The sequence below is a fragment of the Spermophilus citellus genome, assembly GCF_964194105.1.
Source record: "Spermophilus citellus genome assembly, chromosome: 18".
NCBI lineage: Eukaryota > Metazoa > Chordata > Mammalia > Rodentia > Sciuridae > Spermophilus > Spermophilus citellus.
In genome coordinates, this window is record NC_138200.1 from 54,274,390 (window position 1) to 54,297,552 (window position 23,163).

The 23,163-nt window shown below is 42.1% G+C and overlaps 1 protein-coding gene across 1 annotated transcript; it reads right to left on the minus strand.

The window, feature by feature from the left end:
* Window positions 1–14,054: 14,054 nt before the first annotated feature.
* PSMD7 (proteasome 26S subunit, non-ATPase 7) lies at window positions 14,055–22,630 on the minus strand. Its single transcript, XM_081275315.1, has 7 exons — window positions 22,443–22,630; window positions 20,443–20,534; window positions 19,271–19,363; window positions 18,522–18,619; window positions 17,904–17,984; window positions 15,903–15,994; window positions 14,055–15,046 (listed from the first exon to the last, which is right to left on the minus strand). The coding sequence occupies exons 1-7, from the start codon at window positions 22,514–22,516 to the stop codon at window positions 14,602–14,604; spliced, it is 975 nt and encodes a 324-aa protein (XP_081131441.1). The 5' UTR covers window positions 22,517–22,630; the 3' UTR covers window positions 14,055–14,601.
* Window positions 22,631–23,163: the final 533 nt, after the last annotated feature.

Consider the following 23,163-nt stretch of genomic DNA (forward strand, 5'->3'; position numbering starts at 1 on the left):
ACTACACCCCTTTGGCAGCCTCATCCCTCCAGCAGGATGGGGCTCTCAAACACTGAGCCACATCCCCAGCCCTATTTTGTATTTCATTTAGAGACACGGTCTCACTGAGTTACTTAGTGCCTCGCTTTTTGCTGAGGCTGGCTTTGAACTCTGATCCACCTTCCTCATGTTGCAGGCTTCTTTTGGATCCCTCTGGATAGATTAAAAGTCCCAACAGCTTCTACCAAATTGCCCTTCGGAAGCATTCTTGCTAGCCGGTTGTGGTGGTACACACCTGTATTCCCAATTCAGGAGGGTGAGGCAGGAGGATTGAAGGTTCAAAGCCAACCTCAGCAACTTAGCAAGGCCACGTCTCAAAAAAAAAAAAAAAAAAAAAAGGGCTGGGGATGTGGCTCAGTGGTTAACTATCTTGGATTCAAACCCTGGTACCAAAAAAAAAAAAAAAAAAAATTCTTGCTTTACTAGCCTCACCATCATCAACAGGGTCTCTTGTCACCTGCTTTGCAAACTGTCCTTTTCCATTTCTAGCTCTGTGCACCTGCCTTTCCACTTTTACACAATTAGGTATTTTAAAAAAAATTACATTCTATTGTATAACGATAATGAAATCTTCTGTACTTTACCTAAAGGTTTATTTTAAAAGCTGAAAAACAAAGTGTTTCTATTACTAAAATTACATGGATAGTTTACTAAGTAGTATAATGCCATGATTTCCCGCACAGCTCTTCCCTCCTAGGTTCATAATTACCTCTATTTGCTTTTATTATGTGCTCTAAAATGTTGAAAATAAAATTAAGTAGGGAGACTCCGACCCTGATAGAATTAGCCAGAGAGACACGATTATTTTGGAAGTGAAGAGGAGGAGGACTGCCTTTGGCACCCAGATGCCAGGAAGCCTGGATAGGAGGCAAGCCCTCACCAGCTCTGGAAAGCTCAGTTCTCACGCCGTACCACTGCCCTGCTACATGCTGGGGCTCATGTCACCTCCCTAGGAAAACTTACGCAAAAGATCCATGTGTTTGCATTTAAAGGAGGGCTCATATGTAGTGAACTCTCCTGGTGGTTGGCCAGACTCAGCATCCACAAGGCCCCATCCTCCTCCTAAGGAACCTTGATAATGGGAATTCAGATTCTTAGGGCAGGCTGTAGGGAATGCTCTTAGGTCATGACTTTGGGTACTGACCCATTTTCTAGGGTTGGTCCAGATAGGTACCATAGTCAAACACCCACTTCCCTATAGTTCGTGCCTATGTGAGGCAGACATCAACCAATGGATTCAGATGGTAGCATGTTTTTTCTTTGACACACTTTCTAATATTTGTAACTTGCACATCATCATGGACCCAGGGTCTAACTTAATCTCAAAGGATTCTAGTGACTCGTTTAAAAAAATTTTTTATTGTGGTAAAATAACAAAATTTTATTATATCAACCATCTTTTAGGTGAATACAGTTCAGCGATACTAAATGCATTCAGAATGTGCAGCCATCCCCATCATCCATCTCCAGTGCTTTTTCATCTTATGAAACTGAAATTCTGCATCCATTAAACAATGACTCCTCAGTCCTCCATTCTCCCCGGTCCCCAGCAACCAACATTTTATTCTCTACAATTTTGATTACTCCTAACTACCTCATACAAATGAAATCTTAATGTTTTTCTTGTTGCAATTAGCTTATGTCACTTAACATAATGTCCTCAAGGTCAATCCATATTGTAACATGTCAGAATTCCCTTTCCTTTTAAAACTGAATAATAATCTGTAGTGTGTATAGACCACATTTTTGCTTATCCATTCTCCTGTAGGTGGTCACTTTGGGGTTGCTTCCATGTTGTATCTACTGTAAATAACGCTACTATGAATATATCTCTTTGAGACCCTGCTTTCATTCTTTTGGAAATAACCCAGAACTGGAATTGCTGTATTACATGATAAGTCTGTTTTTAATTTTTAAAGGAACTGCCATATTGTTTTCCACAGCAGCCCTGCCACTTACATTCCCACCAACAGTGCACAAGTGTTCTTTTTCCCACATCATAGCCAGTGTTTGCTATTTTTTTTTTTAAATAGAAACACCCTAATGGGTGTCAGGTAGTATCTCACGTAGTTTTGATTTGCATTTGTCTAGTGTTTAGTGGTGTTGACCATCTTATTAACCATTTATCTTCAGAGAAATGTCTATTCGAATTCTTTGTGACCATTGCTTTCTTTTTGATGTTATAATTTGGTTCCTTTCATTGACTCTGCTGTCATCCCTCTGGATATCTTTCCAACTAATTATACTCCCAACTTTAGTTTTCTTGTCTGAAACAGAAATAACTACTCTGATAGCCCTGGTTCTTTGTGTTAAAAAAATGTATTACAAATCAAAAAAATGGGGTTATTTCAAAATGGCACAGTGAATTCACATCTGATCATCTTCTACAATAAAGACACACAGGACTGAAAAGACTGGTCCAAAAAGAAGGCAAATGGTTCCATGGGCCAGAAACAGAACCAAAGTGCAACACATTGAGCAAAGTTGAAGCTGTGGCCTGCTGCATCTGGAGCTTGGTGGTGGTGGTAGCTGAGAATTCCTTTCTGTGGGTGAAAGGATCTGAAGAAGCTCCAACATAGACAGGAGATGGGGACAACTGTCACTGCTTCCACCCACTTCATGAAAGCAGGTCAGCCAGCAAACAAAGGCACACTGCCCCTGCTGTGCATCTGGGCTGTGGCTTTGAGAATGACAAAGCAGATACTCACCAACCCAAACCCATCCTGAGCTGGGTCTGGGCTATTCCCAGGTCACTTCACGCCAGGGCCCCATCTGCTTGCCATTGGAAGATCAAGCTGTAGAGAGTGGATGGCCAGAAGAAAAGGAGGAGGCAGCAGCAAAACCCTTACCAGGAAGGAACAACTGCTTACAATTTTTGGCTCTCCATGTGTCAGAGGAAAACAGGCATGGGGTGTCCTTTACCTTCTGATCCTCTCTATGAGGGTTTTAGGTGGAAAGTGGGCCTTTTTACTGAGGCCCCCAATGTCATTGTATAGTGGTCTCTTCTTGTGACCAGTTACTCTAGAGATAGAATACTAAGGTTTAAATGTGTCCATGTGTTGGAAAATGTGATCCCCAAATTCTTATGTTCATAGTATTTGGAGTTGGGGCCTTTAGAAGGTGATTGGGATTAGATGAGGCCAAGAGGGTGGGGACTCCATGGTGAAAATGAGTGTCTTTATAATGAGGGGAAGAGACCCAAGCTGGCAGGCTTGCTCTGTCTCACCATGTGATGCCCTTTACCATGTTATGAGGCAGCAGGAGGGTCCCCACCAGATGCTGGTGCCATGCATTTGAACTTCCAGGTCTCCAGAACCATGAGCCAAATAAACTTCTTTTAGTTCTTTTTTATGTGTGCATGTGTGATGGGATACGGGGATTATACCCAGGGCCACTCTACCACTAAGTTATATCCCCAGCCCTTGTATTAATGCTTTATTTTGAAACAGGTTCTCAAGTTGCTGAGGATGGCCTCAAACTTGCCATCCTCCTGCCTCAAGCTCCCAGGTTGCTGGGATTACAGGTGTAATCCCAAGCCCAACCAAACTTCTGTTCTTCATAATGCTGATTTCCCAGTCTCAGAATTTTTTTGGTTTTGGGTTTTTGTTTGTTATATCAACAGAAAATGACAGCAAAGTGAAGAGGAGGAAATCTCTGAGCCAGGGTATCCACCATGCGGCCAGCGCAATGGTTTCATTAATGAGGTTCTTGGCTTAAAAGTTAGTTAGCGAGATCGAACTAAAACACACAGACTCAGTTACCTTATTTCTATTGCCAGGTCCGAGATAGCTCCCCTCTCTGGTTCCCACCTCTAACCGCCCAGCAGGGCAGCAAGGATTACTCAGGGCTAGCAGGAGAGAGAGAGGGAACACGCCTGGGAGTAGCTTTTTATTGAGGAACAAGAGATTCAGGGGAGAATTCCATCCAATGAAGGTTGAGGGGGGACCGCACTCCAAGGTCAGGGTCAGTGATTGGGCCCCCGGGGTCAGTGGTCAGTCACACCCCCACACGGACGGGTTCTCTCATCAGGAAAGTTCTAACACAGCCAGAACGCCTCAGACCCTTAACGGGAGTCGCCCAATCACGTGTCAGAATGGCTTCCCACAAGGGTACACCTGTCTATGGTCTTCCTGGGAATAAAGAGCAGAAGGGAACTCAGGCTGTTAGAGTCTAAGCCACTGGCTTTACCCTTCACCCCACTTTTCCACCCTGCAGCTTCCCCCCAGCCTGCTGCTTTTGACTTGCTTAGGTCCCCAAGTCTGGAGCTCCACTTGACCTCTGGTCTGCTGCAGCCAGTCTACTGGGCAGAGGAGGACCTGGTGCTCTGCCTTCCATATAGAAACTTGTAAGTATCCTAGTTTTCACTTCACCTCTCTGGTGTATTCCTGCTGCCCTGGAATATTAAGCCTCCCGGGGTTCTGCAGGACTTTGCTCCTTTCTTGTCTGCATTTCTCTCTGCAGTGTCTTGGGCTAAAACTTTTGCTAGCAGTACACTCCTCTATTTTGTTTCCATCTTTTCGAACATTGTTAAACATCCTTATCTATTAAGGAGTCCTTAATGGATTCAGCCTTGTCCACACCTGGGTATGTTGGTGTGTGCCTGTAACCCCAACTCCTTGGGATGCTCAGTGGAGAGAACCACTTGAGGCCAGAAGTTGAGGCCAGCCTGGGCAACAGGGCAAGGCCTTGTCTCATTAAAATAATAATGATAACAACAACAACAATAATATAAAACTTTCTTTACTGTCCTTCTAGCTGGGCTGGAGAGGGAGAAGAAATGGCTAATCTTTAGTCTCATTAAACTTCTAAAATTTATTAGATCTGTCTGGGACAGGGACAGCAGGCAGCTGACAACCGTGCATAGAGGGCTTGAAGGCCTGACTTTTCTATGAGGTTGACTTTCAGCTTCTCTGTCTGCTATTCATTCCATCCTCTGGCAGGTCTGAGCTCTTCTTACCAGAACCTGGCTGAGCTCCCTTTGCCCAGCCATTCCTACTTTATGTCCTCCAGAAGTGTGTTGGAATTCTTTTGTCTATTTCTGAAATATTACCTCTCAGACTGGGTCAGATGGCTATAGAAAAATGGAAAGTCTTTTATATTCATTCACTGTCATTTTGATAGGGTCTTGAGGGGAAGAAAAGAGAGAAATACAAGTCAGAATTAAGTTTTTATTAATTAGTCAGGACTAAGCCCATCACATCTCTGCTGTCTGAGAGCACTAACTAGGTTTGATTTGTTCAGGGTGGAGAAGGAGGTGTACTCTGAGTTGGGGGTGAGGGAACTGGGGAATGGGGATGGGATGGGTTTGCTCTGTTTTTTTTTTTTTTTAAATCTCCAAAGACATGGTGGCAACAGGTCATCCTATTACATATAAGAGGGATGTTTTACTTCTGCATTTCCCACTAACTTTATTCTGAGTTAATTAAGTGTTAAAATTAACAAAAGCTCAGTGTAGCCTATTGTTGATTACCCTGGTGAATACCCTAGCAAAAGTTTGGGCCCAAGACACTGCAGAGGGAATTGCAGACAAGAAATGAGCAAAGTCCTGCAGAATCCCAGGGGCTCAGTATTCTGGGGTAATTGCTGATTACCTTGTGTGGTAGGTAGAATTCTTGGATAGCCCCCAGTGATCCCTTCTAGGTAGTCACAGCCTTGTCGTGTGACACCCCTCCCCCTTGAGGGTGGCTGGTCTAGTTCTTGTTTCTAACCAATAGAATGTAGCAAAGGTGATGGGGTGTCACTGTGTGTGTGTGTGTGTGTGTGTGTGTGTGTGTTGTGTGTTACTAGAGACTAAACCTAGAACTTTGTGCATGCTAGGCAAGCACTGTGCCACTGAGCTACACATCCACCCCCAGGATGTCACTTCTGTGTCAAATTGTAAGGAATTGTGATCTACTTCTTGCCAGTGGACTCTCCCTATTACCTTCTGGGCTTATGAACTTTGATGAAGCAAGCTGTCATGTTGGAGGGGCTCTCAGGGCAAGGGACTGAGGGCAGTTTCATGTCAACAGCCAGCAAGGAACCTCACAAGGCCCTCAGTCCAACGGCTATGAGAACTTGAATCCTGCAGTAGCATGACTTGGGAACCAGATCCTTCTCTCGCTGAGCCTTGAGGCCCTCAACCCAGCAGATACTTCCATTGTAGCCTGCAAGCAACCCCAAGCAGAGGAGCCAGGTAGGTCATACCTGGACTCTTTTTTTTTTTTTTTTGAAAATATTTATTTATTTATTTTTAGTTCTCGGCGGACACAACATCTTTGTTTGTATGTGGTGCTGAGGATCGAACCCGGGCCGCATGCATGCCAGGCGAGCGCGCTACCGCTTGAGCCACATCCCCAGCCCCATACCTGGACTCTTGACCCACAGAAACTATAACATAACAAATGTGTGTGGTTTTCAGTCACTAACTATTTTTTGTAATTTGTTACGTAGCAATAGGTAATTAATACACTATCCTGGGTCGGATCAGATATCCTTAGATTAGTGTCTTCCATTTCCTGATTCCTGAATGTGACAAGGATTTTTAATAAATGAAAGAACTATGGCATGGTGATTATCAGAAGATGAGAAAAATCACACTAACCAAAAGTAAAACAGAAAGGTAGCAGCCTTCCCCTCCTCCCTTTTCTTGGGGAAAGAGAATACTGGGAAGTGGGTGTCACTTCAGGCCCTGCTCCTGCCCCTGTCCCAACCCCCACCTGGCACCCTTCCCTGGGGTTGGGCCCAGCTTGCAACTGCTGCTCCCTGCCTTGGATGTCCTTAGTGCTTGTCTGGGCCTCCAGCCAAACCCAGTTGGCAAGAGTCACGTCCAGTCTCTCAAGGACAATTTTGGGGCTATTTCCTGTGTAATTACGGGGTGAGCTGCAGGGTAGACAGTGCTATTACAGCAGTAAATTAGCCTGAAGGATGCCTTTGCTGCCCCAGACTCCCACTGAGGGTGGCTTAGGGGCACAGCTCCTGCCTCAGTAGTGGCCTCCTTATGGGTGTCCGGGCCTTGGTGTGCCATGAGTGTAGAAGCATTGCTTCTTCCAGGAGAGAATTCATCTCATCCCTGAACTCACAGAGTTTATAGTCATGGTGGTTTGCCAATTGCCTGTCATTGGTTCACACTGATTAAAATATGGGATGGGTTCTGCCTCTAATCTCCAAAAGGAGTACATACCCCTTGGCATCAGCTATAGGAAGCTGCTGGATCAATATAATGTGGCAGGAGAATATGGGAAGGTGGGGTGGAGGTGGAAGGGTCTCTTGAACATTGAGTCTTAGGGAAATCTTCTCTGAAGAGGTGTTTCAGCCTCAAGACCTGAAAGATAAGATGGAGCTTAAGCAAAGTGTAGAGGAAGAATATCCAGGTTGGGACCATCAGGTGAAGTTGTCCCAGTGGGAATGAGATTGGTGTGTCCTAGGAGTGGGCAGGGGCTGGTGTGATGAGAGTGGCAGGTTAGGGGGGTCCAGTTCCCACAGGAACCCAGAGGCCCTGGTGAAGAGCTTGGCTTTTAACTGAGAACATTGGGGAGCCCCTGGAGGCCCACGTACAGGAGCGTTGTGACTCAGCTGAACAAGATCAGCCCAAAGGCAGGTGCAGTGTGGATGTTCTGGAGCTGGAGGGAATCAGGTGGGCGGCGAGGCAGTTCTGCTTTTATTCAAGAGAGGCCATGGCTTTGGGTTCAGGCTTCACCTTTGATGTGGGGTGGAAAATGAGCAGACGAGTGCTGCCTTTTGGAAGTGGGACTGATGTGATTTTCCCCCATGGATTGGAAATAGTGCATGAGGGACAGACGAAAATCAAGGATGACTTCTGTATTTTCATCTTTTGAGAAACGGTGACTATGACAGTTCCACTTACTGTGATGAAAAAGGTGGGGGATGGGGAGTGGTCACTGAAGAGAACAAAGCTGAATTCCTCTCCTTCTATATAAACAAGGTGCAGAAAGCTTCATGAAGGTCTTAGCTTGGATGGGCAAAGAGAACGTGAGGATTCACTGGCTGAAGGGGTGGTCTGCACAGTTCGACAAGGTAGAAAGCAGGGAGAGGACCGTCACAGGAAGTCAGCTGCAGAGGCTGTGCTGATGCCGCATGAGCCACTTGGTCAAACAGAACCCTTGAGACTCAGTAAGTGGGGGCAGCAGGAAGGCAAGGTTGACATTAGGGACTAAAAACAGAACAGTTAAAAGTCTGTATGCAGAGCAGCTGGACACCATGTCCTTCCTGGACCACACATTTTCCCAGCTACAACAGAGAAGAAGTGGATTCAGGTTTAAGGCCTGGAGACCCATGGGGCAAGCAACAGGCTCCAGGAGGTGCTTGACAAAAATCTAGAGGTGACATTGTACTGCTAATCAATATGTATGGATGAGAATAGATTTGGGAACTTGAACTTGTGAAATATGATTCACAAAGTACTAGCAGTAGGGAAAATTGATAGGTGTGTCTCCATCAAAGTAAGAATCTTTGTCCCCTAAAGGTTTCTGCAGATAACAAACAGATGTGACCAAGAGAAGACAGGTGCCACACAAAACTCAAGCAGGTGTTCTGAGTATTTGAGGTATTTCTGTAAATCAACAAGAAAAAGAAAAGAAACCCAATAGAGAAAAAAATGGGCAAATGATATGAATAGCATTCCATAAGAGGGGAATTAGCATGACCTGGGTGAGGAAGTCCTATCAAGATAACATGGAATACTATTGCATTCATAAGATTTATAGAAGTTGGAAAGGTAATTATGCAGTATTAGGCCAGCGAGTTCAACACTGATGGTAGAAACAATAGTTCTTTCATAGTGTATAAGTGTGTAGGCTCTGCTCCAAGCCCCTTACAGCTAATACTTTAATTCTCCCGACAACACCATGAAGTCAGTAGTTTCATTATTCCCATTTTACTGATGAGGAAGCTGAGATAGAGAGTTGCCTTAATAGCTAGAAAAGTTGTATGTCTTGGATTTAGAGATGGCAATCTGACTCCAAGGTCCATGATCTAATTCATTGAATTCTACTATTGGGAAAAGTCACTCTCAGGAACTATAAGCAAGAATATAAATTACCTCAGTTTCTCTGTAGTTCACCTTGGCAGTATGAGTGACATCACATATACCTATATTTTATGTTCCAGCAAACTCCTGGCACAGACTCCAAAGAAACTCTTGCTCAGACCGGGGGCAGTGGTGCACACCTGTAATCCCAGTAACTTGGGAGGTTGAGACAAGAGAATGATAAATTTGATGCTAGCCCCAGCAACTTAGCAAGCTCCCCTCTTAAAAAATAAAAAGAGCTGGAGATGTAGCTCAGTGGTAGAGCACCCCTGGCTTCAATCCCCAGTACCGGAAAAGAAAAGAAATAAAAAGAAACTTGCTCAGGTCCCATTGAGGACATGTGTTGACTTTGTGGTAGTGAAGAGCAGGAGGCATCCCAGGGTCTATCTGAGGAGAGCAGATGAATCATTTCTGGGGTCGTTTACAATGGACTATCATATCTTATGGACTGGCCAGTGTAGACTAAATTACGTTGGGTTAATTATGGCTCTGAAATCTCAATGGCTGAACACAAGTAGGTTTTATTTCATGCTTATATCAGGTCTAAGGCAAGGCAAGTGTATATCTCTAGGACATCTCTGCTCCTCAAGGGAACTCAGCAATCAAGCTGCACCCTTATGGAGTGTGTGATATCCCATCTCATCATGTCCCTCCTGTCAGTAAGGCAGGGGGACAGAGGCTGGACAGGCTGTTCACCTCTCTCAGCCTGCTCATATATTTTCACTGTCTAGAACTAATCTTGGGGGCTTCTCTAACAGCAAAATGGGCAGCAAGTGTAGTTTACCGAATGTTCAGGAAAGAGGAATTTGAAGGGAAACACATAGAACTATCTCTCCTCTGAGCAGTCAAAAGCTACAAACTGAATAGCTGTATCCATGCAGCAATGAAGACAATTTTTTTTGGGGGGGGTGCTGTGGACTGAACCTGGGGCTCTATCAGTTATACCCCAGCCAAAGGCAGATCTGAGTGTTTATGCACTGAGGGTAAGAAGTAGGGATAAAGCTGGAATTGAAAATAAGGAGAGGGACACAAGGTGGACCAAGGATCCTTGATTATTTTGGTGAAAAGAGCAGCCCATCACACTAACACCAAGCAGATGTGGTAGCACATACACACAGGGTGGGCAAGGTGCTAAGCTGCAGAAACTGCAGAGAAGGAATTACATCTATTACATTCTGCGGAGGGTAATAGATGTGGATGTAGGAGCCTAGCTTTGGGGTTTTTGAGCTGAGGAAGGACTGCTTAAATATGACCCAGGAGCATTAACCATAAGGCAAAAATGTGATAGATTTCTCTATATCAAAATAAGTGGATAAAGTCCTTCAGCCAGAATTGCCATCTTCTAGTAATTCACCAAAATAATGAACAGAGAGGGAAAGAGGTACCTGCTCTGTATTCTCTAGACCTTCTGGAAAATATGAAGTTATTCCTTTGGTCACATACATGTGAATCTACCAAAAAAAAAAAAAAAGGTGATGATGTAGACATCGAGGGAATAGACACTGTTGAAAAAGGTGTGCCCCTCAGATGTTATCTAGGCAAGACTGGAAGAGTCTACAGTATGACCCAGCATGTTGTTGGTATTGGAAATAAACAGGGGCAAGATTCTTTTTGTATTTTTTATTTTTTATCTTTTGGTATCAGAGATTGAGCCCAGGGGAGCTCAATCACTGGGCCACATCTCCAGCCCTTTTAAAATATTTTATTTAGAAACAGGGTCTCAGTGAGTTGCTTAGGGCCTCACTAAATTGCTGAGGCTGGCTTTGAACTCACCATCCTCCTGCCTCAGCCTCCACTGGGATTGTAGGTGTGTGCTACTGCGTCCGACAGGGGTAATATCCTTGCCAAGAGAACATTGAGCATACTAAGCACTCAAAGAGCCAAGATCATGTCTAAAACTCAAGAAGCAAAATGATCAGAAAAAGAAATAAGCCAAAGGAAAAAAATGTGCCTGGGTTCATCAGCACATAGCCAGCCTGCTCTACCTAGAGTGGCACTCTGTGACAACAAATAGGAAGGAGCCCTATTTGAGCTTCTGGCACTTCTGTTCTGTGAGTTCATGGTATAATAGGTGGAAAACAAAACAACCCCAAATCTTTGGTTGCACATTAAAAAAAAAAATCTGAATGGCAGAGAAAATCTTGTATATTCATCCTCAAAGCAGAAGTGTGGGTAGAGTACAGCAAGGGTGGATTTTTTTTCACCCGTACACTCTCCAGATCCCTTTACAAAATCTTGCCTGGATGGTTGCAGCCCAAAGAAATGGCGAGAAGTGACCTGGGGGGCGGCATGGGGGAAGGTCCCCAATTCTAAACTGAACTGGGAATCTAGTATTTCTCTTGCAAAGAGGTGAGGTTGTCAATGGCGCCATCTAGTGTCAAAGAACAGACTACCTCCAAAGGCGAAAGATTGATTAGAAATCTTTTGGGACCTGGAAACATCATTACTTCTATAGCTTCTTCTTCCTTTCTGCTTTCTTATTTTCTTTCCACACTTTTCTTCCCTGATTTCTGAGTTAATTTTATCTAGACCTCCAACAAAAGTAGTTATTAATTTTTTAGAAGATCTCAACTTTCTGTTGCTCCCAAGCAAAAATGCATAATGTCAAGAGTTGAATTGGCACATGAATATGCAAATCAGCACTTGTCTATATTATCTATAATATTTGGAATGAAATTCCTTAGGATAGTTGAGATTTTTTCTGCTGTGGATCACATGAATTGTTTCTTCTTCTTTTTTTTTTTTCCTTCCCAACATGTCCCATATTCTTCCCATTTCCTGAGAAAGGATAGATGAACTCATTTTATTAGTGTATTGTAGTTCAACAACCCTAATTTACTCTCAAGCTTTGTAGATATTTTTGTAGAAGAAAATGGCTGCTCATAACTTCCTGTGAACATCCTGAGGCCCAGTGTTATAATTTATTTGAAGGGAAATAATTGTATATGGTTGTAAAGCGTGTTCCAGAAATTAGAGTAGAATCTGGATCTCTAAATCCTGCTGGAAAGATTTGCTTTGAGAAGATTTTGCTTAGCACATTGAAAAATAATATATAAGTCACTCAATGATGACTTAACTTTTGTCCCTTTAGTGATTGATAACCTGAGCCAAATTAAAGAATGTTAAACTGGACCAAACTCTTGTTCCACTTCTGATAGTTTTCATTAAGGGTAACCTATAAGCTCAGGAATATATCAGATATTTTGAAACAGAAAATGAACTCCCTGTAAGGTGTGATACAAGCAGGACTCTTAGTCACTCTGAAGATGTTGGAAAGTGGAGGTGAAGCTAGTGTGCAATATGGAGAGGAGAGCCATCCTTGGGCTCTGACTTCTTCCAGGGTACTGTTTCAAAGTTCTCAAAAATAACTGAGAAATCTCATTTTGAGACACTGAGACTGCACAAACACAAGGTTCCATTTTAGGTGTGGGTCATGGGTTTTGCAGTTAAGTCAGCTGCCTTTTGTAGAAGGAGGACTTCATCAATAGCCTACTAGGCTCATCCTTTTATACACAATGAGAGCACTTTGGCCTCAGTGCCTAGTGGCTTTACTGGCTACAAAATATTTCCTTTAGAACTAAAGATCCTGTTAGGAAAAATATCAATTTTTCCCAAATGTGGGCCAGACTTTTAAATATTAACAAGACCTGGGCATTGTCATATTCTTACGTACTCAATAAATATTCCAGTCATCAAACTGTGACAAGCTTTAAGGCTTGTGGTATTGTGCTGTATCACTGGACCATGATAAAGCTTTTTCCTCCAAATTACACTATTAAAGGCACATCTGAATCCTGTGGCCTCAGTTCAGGTGTGCACTAACCACCTTACCCTTTCTTACAGGACCCACTCCTTAGGTGACTTTCCACATTCCCCTGCCTCATCCATGGCCTCCTGGTTCTTCTCCCCATACCTGCCTCACTCATTCCCAGAAAGCCAATGGTTCAGTTTCCCTTTCTTATGTCAGTATGTTCTAAACATGGCAACCAAATCTCAGAAGCTTCTTCAACATTCCCTTGATTTTTGGATCCATCTGATGTTTTTAAACACATGTATTTCACATTTCTTTTATTCAGTTAGCTGTCAATCAACATGAAGTCTGACTGCTTCATCACCTTGAGGAAAATAACTTCATGAACTGGTTTGAGACTCATTTGACTTTTTATTATTTTATGGTATTTTAAAGGTTTTGTATTTATTTATTTATTTCTGGAAATTTAACTCAAAGGCTCTGTACCACTCACCCACTCCCCAGGCCTAAGTTGCTAAGGCTAGCTTTGAACTTGTGATTCTCCTATCTCAGCCTCCCGAGCAGCTGGGATTATACATGTGCACCACTACACTTAGCTTATTTTAAAGTTTTGAACATTGATAATCCACATGGTGAAGTTGAGAACTTTTAAGGAGGTTCTAACAGCTCAAGAAAGGAAATTAATAATCAAGATGACTGCTGTGTGTCAAATGATTGTTACCGTGATTAATTGGTTTCACTGGAGCCCTGTGCACGCACTCCGGGGAAACTGTTCCATTCTTAGTAACATCCCAGTTAACCTTGAGCCTGATACACTTCAGACCTGTTGCTGTTGCAAATCAATGTGTTTCTGTGGAGCAACTGTTCTAGGGTCTTGAATCTATTACTTCACAGGTGAAGAATCTGAGGCACAACCTAGAACCTGGGACTTTCTTGAGACAGGGTCTAAGTTGCTTAGGGCATTGAGGTTGGCCTTGAACTTGTGATCCTCCTGTTTTAGCCTCTCCAGCTGCTGGGATTATAGGTATACACATTGTGCCTGCAGAACCTGGGACGTGGGGACAGTTCTCCCTCTAGCAGTCTGCCTGCTTTATTTTTATTTCAAGGACTGAGACCCTTTCTTTCATAAAAGATATGTCTAAAAGAATTCTTCAAGGCGGTTTTAATTAAACATCATCTTGCTTCTGAAGACAGTGGACCTTTACTCCCAAAGCCAAAAACCACTAGAACACAGACTTAAAAACCAAGCCATTTAATTGTGTCTTTGAAGGTAAACAATACATGAAGCTGGACCCCAAGCCCTGATAATGCCAGAGCTGCAGGTCCAAAATGTGGTGTGGTTCTCAAGAGTTCAGAAGTGTCAGAACTCAAGGTTTACAAGCCAGAGAATGTACAGGATCCACACATTCCGTTTAGCAATTTTGCCAATTATCAGAAAGAGACCCCCCCCAAGAATCTCAAGAGGGGAAAATTCAACTCCTGTTTATAAAGAATGAAGAGTACCAAAAATGTTATGTTGTTGTTTGTCTCTTCACTTTTCTCACAATCTGAAGCCTGAGCTATCATAATCCCCAACGCACAGCAGCTGAGGCTGCAGTCTGAGTTGGAGATCAGTCCCTCTGTCATTTACATCACATAATGCCACAGCAAGAATGATCGGAGGCAGAGAGCTCTCATCAGGACAGCCTTTTAACAAGCACTGAAAGTGAAAAAGAACCCTCTAGTGGCACATTGATTTAGTTTATAAGATTTTAATTTACAAATTAAAAAAAAGCTACATGTTTTACTTTTTCTCCTTTTTCTCTTCTTTCTTCACATCACTCTTTTCCTTATCTTTATCTTTCTCTTTGTCATCTTTCCTATCCTTTTTGCTCTCTTCTTTTTCCTGCCCTTCTTTCTTCTCTGCATCCCGGTTGGCAATCTTGTTGTTAATGAGGTTGTGCAGGGCAACTACGGAGCGGATCAGTGAGGCCAAGTACACCACCACCATCTGGTCGTTAGTCTTCAGGTAAAAGGCCTTGACAAACTCCTGCAGGCTGACGTCAGGCAGCAGGTTGAAGACGTCCTGCAGCTGGTAGATGATCTGGTGGTTGATGGGCAGCTTGCCTGTGGCTACTTTTTCCAGATAGCTCCTGATATCCAGAAGCTTGGAGTTCAGTCCCTTCAAACCATGGACTTGATTTGTGATTCGCTGGGAAAGAGTGCCCACTGTAGTGTCTTTGATGTCTCTGTAAAACCATCACAAGGAAGGAAAAAGCATAAGGATATCTTATTACTATGTAGGTTTTCACATTCTAAGAAAACACCAGATTTGTAGGGAAGGGCAAGCTTCAAAGGAAAAAAATGTTTCTTCCCATTTGATAGAGTTGGATATAAAGCACCTTGATTCGGTTTTCATTTGAGGGCCCATATTTTATCTTTCTTATCATAGGACCTTTTTCAAAAGATGCCTGTAACAGCTAAAATGAAACCATTTTTACTTAAATAATTAAAAAAAAAAAAAAAAGATTGTTTAGGCCAACAGTTCAGATCTGCCAATAACTTTCTGGATAACCTTATTAAGGAGCTCGCCACCTCAACTTACCTGTTCCTATGAAGGATAGAATTTTCTCTACCTGCACTTCTAGAATGTGAAGCTTCAATCAGTTATTGTAATTTTCAGAATTAGAAGGCTGACAAAAAGTATGACCCTTTTCAAATAAGGATTATATAGATGAGAGGATTAAAAAACAAACAACAACAAAAACAATCTAAGATAAAGATACTCTGTAGAAACTGGACTGTTAACTGGAAAGGACATCAAGTAGAGAACAGACTTATGTTCACTTCACACACCTGCTCCTATTACAGGCTTACATTTTAACTCAAGATACTTTAGAGATGATCTGGTTCAAGCACCTCAATTTATGGGCAAAAAACCAAAGGCCTCAAAAGGGATGGTGATTTGTTCAAAACTAAACAATTGCTAATGGACAGCCAGGACCAGGACCAGAACCTGGGTCTCAAAACTTCTCTTAAGTCTCTTCTTCACACCCTGCATCATCCTGGGCAGCTAATGATTCTGATGCTATAGGAAGACCTCACCGTAACAAGTGTTCGACCCCAACTTCCTCAGCTTCTTCTGCTCCAATTTCACTGGTCACATGCTCAAATGTTTTCGAAGTTGGAGTTCCATCCTAGCAGAAGAGGCATAGCAGTTGTTATTCACCTCCAACAAGCAAACTGGCATGCATTCCCTTTCACACCTTGAGTCTTCTCTTAGATCATTTCATGTGCATTTACCAAGCTGTCCACAGTAAGAGTGGGTCAGGTTTACTTTGAAAGCTTAGCCTCAAAGCTAAAATTACCATGGTGGCATTCAGTGATGAGGTATGTTGGGGCATCATGGCTAGGTTATTTGTCTGTTGTAGTGGCCACTGAATTGTTTTCTGAGGAAAAATCTTTTTTGTTTGTTTTTAAGAAAAATTCCTGATAATTCCCTCAATCCCACACTGGAGATGAATGCTCATGGAAGTCTCAGGTTGATTTTCAATGGATATTGTTCTTTCTAGAATGGATAAAATACAGAGTACTTGAGGTAAGCTCATACTGGAAAATATGAATTTTAGCCACAGCACCAGAAATAATGCAATCAGAATAAGTGGTTTTCTGGTGGTCTTAATGAAAGGATCATTTAGTGACTAACTGATGAGATTCAAGGGATACTTTTCTTAGACCTACTGCAACAAAGGGGTATGCATCTCATGTAAGGGCTAAGAAAATTCTGTAGCCAGAATGCTTGGCTTCAAAATCTGGCTTGCCATGCATAAAATAAGGGAGCTGCAGGATCTTGGGCAAGTCACTTACAATATGTGCTATAAACATTAGCTGTTGTTACTTTTCTGGTCTTACCTTCTCATATGACCCTTAAGTGCCTTTTGTCCTTTATTAAGCAACATCTGCACTGTTATGCATGTGTGTGTTTGTGTGTGTGTGTGTGCGCGCGCGCAAGCATGCAGCCTCAATTCCTTTATAAAGAAGCAGTGTTAAAAATTAACTAAAATCAACTGGATGAAGATCAGGGATGAAAGCATTATTGCAACCAGGCAATAACTTTGGATCTAAACTCCCTGGGATTATACAAAAAGAAAAAGAGAAGGATAGGGCTTAGTGCAAGGAACATTTACATATTCTTTTCCAAATTTTGAGGATAAGGATAAATATTACATATCTAAATCCAAAAGCAGTCTTTAATCCATTTCTCAAACTCTTGGCTTTTGAAAGTTAAGACTGAGCTTTTTGGCAGATACCCTAAATACAAATATTTTGTGCTCATAACATATTTTTACATCAAGTCCTACCCTAGAATTTAAGTTGTTTTCCTAGAAAGAGGGAAAAACTACATTCTGGCAACTATGCACTTTTATATCAATGCAATTCAGATGTTAATGATCATAGAGGTGTATCTTGGCAGCTCTGAATTGTTCCATTTGGAAACCCATGATTTAGTCTATAGGAACTGGGAATCCTCAGGGAGAAGAAAACACTAGCACACAGGAAGCTCAATAGTAGATACTGTATGAGACTAGGGCCAAGCTCCCTAGATCCCATATTTCCTTTGCTGTGAATATTTCTGAGTAACCTTTTGACTATTCTGAGCCTCCATTTGTTTTTTGAAAATAATTTTAAATTTCCTTGGTCCTCTCTATTTCTAAAATTTGGTGATTCAAAACTCAAGGGGAGACAGGTGTGGTGGTAGGAGACAGGATGATTGTGAGTTCAAAGCCATCCTCAGCAATTTAGCAAGGTACTAATCAACTCAGTGAGACCCTGTCTCTAATAAAATACAAAATAGAGCTAGGGATGTGGCTCAGTGATCGAGTGCCCCTGAGTTCAATCTCTGGTAGCCAAAAACAAAAATTAAAGCAAAACAAAAACAACAACAAAAAACTCAAGGGGAAAAAAATCCTAAGAGCAAACTGTTAGCAGAAATCAACTATCTTCTTTTTGTTAAGAAGATCTGACTTGAAAATGGAAAAGAAAAAATACTTATCACCCAAATGAGATGCCAGTCTCATTTCCTGAGTTCACAGCAAGATGACTTACATCATGAACTTCTTCCACTGAAATATATGCTTCTGTGGGTAGCCCCAGGTCCTTTGGCTTCACATCAATAATGACCAATACCTGGCAAAGAAACACAGCTTAGCCATCTACGTTACATTTCACACAAAAGGGATAATTTCAGCCATTCTTGTGATGATTACTAAAGCTATTTCATTCAATCAGAAATGAGACAAAATTTTAAGCAAAAATGAATTTATATTTCAAATTATTCCATTGTTTGCTCACTCTGTATTTCCCTCCATGTAAAAGCTGAGGTCACAGAATGTGGTTGTTGAGCACAAGGAAATCAGAGTTAAGATGGCAAAAATTTCAATCCCCATCTCAGAATATATTAAGCACTGCAAACCTCTGTGTTCTTGTTTATAAAGAGAATATACAGTTACCGAAAGTAATGTCAGTAACATACCAGGTACTTGGCAGGCTTGTGTTTACTAAATCCATAAGACTACAGAATACTGCACAGAATAATAACAATCAACACAACAAACTTACAGAGAAAGTGCAGTGAACTGTTTCACTACCCAAATCTATCTTCAGAGGCTCCTGAATTGGCTGGCAAAGAATATCATTCAAGAGTTTTAAAAAGAGAACACTTACTGAGTTAGGGCAGTATCTTTTCATGAGTTCATTGATGGCGATGTCATTCTTATGTAGTTTAGGGCCTGTGTGGTACCATCCAACTATTCTTTCTCTGGCTAGGAAGAAAAAACTAGGTTTTAGTTGTTTCATCACCATCTATACAACTTGCTTAAGAGTTATGTCCTTTACCTTTTTGAAATTCCAGACATCTATTTTAAACCTTGAAATTAGACTTATGAAATCTAAAACTCAAAAACAGAATTTTCAAAAAATAGGCAGCGTGTGACCTAGAGAGATCTACATCCTCGACTAGTTTACGAGACCAGTCATTCATGAAACAACTAGAGAACAATTCCAAGGAAATATATAAGCAAATGCAAGTTCATGTCACATATGCAGTAACTGCAGAGTTGTGGGAATAAAAATTTCCAAAGCAATGTGGCTGCTGTGATGAAATAACATGAAAATGACACATGTGAGAGAGGCATTTATGCTGGCTGGTGGTATCAAATCCCCTGGGGGCAGTGGATGTGATAGCCCTCAATTTTCTGATGAAATCAGAGGACTATCCCCCAACCTCCTGCTCAATCCTAGTGCACAACCTGGCCATAAATTACTATTGTGGTTTTTCATTACTCTACTTCAACTTCATTGCTCTACTATCACCAATCTTACTTAAGTTTAGCTAAGTGAAAGGGCCCTTGACGTTAAACAAATAGATTAAGTAAGTCAACATCATGCCATAACACCTTCTTAGAAACACTTACCATTAACCTTCTTAAACATTCCATACATGTTTTCCAAATAATCATGATCTAAGAACCAGACAGAATCATCTTTGTCATCTTCATCAAAGGGGACTAGACAGAAAAAAATTAAGATTTAATTTAGGTGCTAGGTAGGAATCCAGAATACAAGTCACAAGTGAATCAGATTGGATTATTTTCACATGTTTGATTTGTCCAAAACAGCATTAAATTTTATTTTATTTAGTCACCCTCCTTAAAAAAATCTAGATTTTTTTCAGCTATCTTCAAAAAACTGTTAAGACCTGGCAATTACTGGGTAAAGCCTATAAAAAGGACACATACTCTTCAGTTTACTAAAAGGCCCATCCTTTCCCAGTATTTCTCATTTGGCAAACTGCCTCACTGGCTGGTTCTTTTAGACACTAGAGTTAGTGACTTCTAGTCCAGAGGTCATACCAGTATTTGTTGTTGCTTCTTTGATCATAAAAAGGCACATGTAGTACTGGGCATGGTGGCACACAGCTATAACCTCAGCTACATGGGAGGGTGGGGCAGGAAGATTGTAAATTCAAGGGCGGACTGAGTAACTTAGCAAGATCCTTTCTCAAAATAAAAATAAAGGGGCAAGGGATGTACTTCAGTGGTAGAGTGCTTGCCTTGCATGTGTGAGGCCCTATGTTCAATTCCCAGTACTGCAAGCAAGCAAACAACAACAACAACAACAACAACATATGGAACATAAAAGTAAAGTTCTTGTAAGGATTCACAGTAACAACAACAACAATATATGGAACATAAAAGTAAAGTTCTTGTAAGGATTCACAGTAAAGTAAAAGGTTAAAGGTCTCTGTATCTCCTCTTGCTCTACCCATGGCCAGGGTTAAAAAGTTTTGTACAGGGGCTGACAGACTACATGGACTGTTCTAATGGAATACAGCTACATTTGTTTGTTTACACATACTCTGTAGATAATTTTGAACTTCAACAGCAGGAAGAGCAGTTGAAATGAAGACCACAAAGCTTGCAAGTTAAAATATTTAGTGGTCTGGCCTAGAGTGTAGCCTTTGGTCTAGATCAGCATTATGAAATAGAATCTCAGGGCTGTAATACACAATTGTAATAAGTATTTATTTTGAAAAGTAAATCAACATTTTAATGATGCTCAGAAAAATTTAAACTTTATCTTTTACCTGCAAAACTGTTGGACACATCAAGTACTTTCTTTTGCCATGACCCCAAAAGCACACCAACAACGCGCTTCTGGTTTCCAACCTTGCCGATTCTAAATGAGAAAACAGGTGGTCAGTCTGCACAGACATACAGTTACAGGACCCCAACAGTTAAGATAGTTAATGGCAAATATCAACAGTTCAGATACAATTTGGTTTACTTCGTAATTATTCTCCCTAAACAAATGTAATAATATTAGGTTAGTATGCAATATAAATATAAGGAGTAATTCATAAACTTTTGAGCTTTTACTTACCATCGACTGCAAAGTAATTCATGCTCGGAAAAATTTAAACTTTATTTTTTTCTTTACAATTCTCCTATGCTCCTTTGAACTTTCCTCATCTTCTCTATCCTGAAATATCTTCAGGAATAAAAATGCTAAAGTAGTACCGGTATTGTGGCCTGGGTTCTACACTGCAAATTTTCTGGAATGTTCCCCCATGCCTACAAGCCCCAGTAGATTTACTTTATTCTTTGTAAAGAATAGGTGCTTATAAAGTGATTTCCAACCAATGGCTTGAGTGGGCTACTTGTGGCCTCTCTGACTGGTGTAGTGGGGAGAAGTCAGAAGTGAGTTGGTGACTAATCACAACGAGAAGAGGACTGAATGGGTTAGATTTTACTTTAGAATCTCAAATCCATTTTAAACCTCCTCAGTGATTTTCTAAGAAGCTACAAGTGTATCACTCTTCAAGAATTCTTTAACCATTAGTAAATGTTAAGACACAATACAACTCAACACTAAAGAAAGACAGAAGCCTATAAAATGAATTACATTTCATAAGCAGTTGCTAGTTTCACATTGCTTTAACTGCAGTATTTTTCTTAACATAGAGTTTGGTAAACCTATCAGTAATAATAAGTTTGGATCAAAGTTAAGGATTCTGTATTCCTGGTGGCTCTTATACTTTTTGAAGCTGTAAACACTTCAAAGTTGAGTTTCCACACTTCAAGGGAAACTTCCACTGGCTTTCTTTGGGTCTACAAAAATCCATTAAAAAACAACAAAAAACTTTACATGTGTATTTGGCACAGCAGCTAGCAGCATCTGCCTGAACTATGCTCTTAACCAAGTGTCTCATAGGAATAAAACAGTAATTACTGTACAGTAGAAAAGTCCACATATCCTGTTAGGCTGAGGCTTCAAGCAATGGAACTGAAGTGGGTTTTGTAAACCTCATCAAGTCCTGAGTTCGTGTTTGGTTCCATTAGTCGTACAAAGCAGGAAAATGGGCACACAGTAACCAAGACTTTACAGCAGATGCTCTCAACTGAGTCTTTCCATTGCTAATTAATTATCTTGTAAAATTTCTGAACGTGTGCAACAGGTCCAGCAGGATAGACAGCTCTAAAAAAGTAAAGGTGGCAGGCACTGGGAGCTTACCAAGTGATCTGTGGGATGTTTTCTCACCTTATTTACTAATGCTCCATCTCTAACTGATCTCATTGTTCAAAGAGAAACTGACACCTCGTCTACATTTTAAGATAGCATCAAACCAAATTCCCACCTAGAAAATTTCAGGGGTTATCACCACCGCCCAACCAGGATGCTATTCCGGATGCGAGAACAGAATTCCGGGGGCAGCTCTCAGCGGCTCAGAAGCGCGGAGCTGAAGCGCTTCCCAGGACACAAGGTCTTTTTGTTGAAAAGGGATGGGCGAGGTGACGGATACGCACGAGCCTGGAGGCAGGGGGTCAGTGCCAACCGAAGCCTGCCCTTTCCTCCATACTCTAGCACCATCCAGCTTTCGTTGAAAGGAACGGGCAACCCGGGCCCCCGAGTGGCGGCGGGGACGCGGAGCCGGGTCTTTCTGGCTTCATGAACCGAGGCTGGTCTGCGGTCGTCTCACCTGCGTCCCCAGCCTGGCCTCGGCCGCCGCGCTGTCCCCAGCGTGCCGGTGACTCAGCAGCCCCAGCTCTGCCGGCCCCGCTAGGCCGCCCCGGGCCGTCCACTCACCGGTTGAAATGATCCACCACACTAAGTAGCACCAGGGGGTGGACCACCACCTTCTGCACTGCCAGCTCCGGCATCGTGACACACCCCGCACGCCAGGCTCGGCGCCCTAAGATCCGCAAATACCGGCAGCGGCAAAAACACCCGCGGATCCGCCAGGCCCAGCTCCTCCTCTTCCGGTTCGGCAGTCACCGCGCAGTCTTCTTCCGCTCCCGGAGTGCTTCGCGCAGATTGCCCGCACTGTCGCTAGGGCCGCCATGTTGAAGAAGGGAAAGGGCCGGAGAAGGGCGGAGCTGTCCTGACTTCCGCGGCTGGCGCTTCAAACCTAAAGGGACACTGGAGATTAGACTGGGTTTGGGGTACCAATGATAGAGTGACTTTAATGTAGTCAGGGTTTTTAATGTGTCTGCAATTTGGCTTTCTGTTCAGGTTTTCCACTCTATCTACAAGAAAGTTAGAGCTGGACATACTCATAATTAGAAACTCAGTGTTATCTTTAAGGAGAAATATATAGTCATGTTAAGGGAAAGAGAACCGTGAATTATCGAATCTATCTATTTCTATAATTTGTCAGTCCTAATACAGGTACTTAAACATTTAATACTTTGAATTAATGTTTCTGGAACTTTGATTATGCTTATAAATCACTGATAGGTCTTGTTAAAATACAGATTCTGATACTATAGGGACAGGTTGGGACCTGAAGTTCTGTGTGCCTCACAAG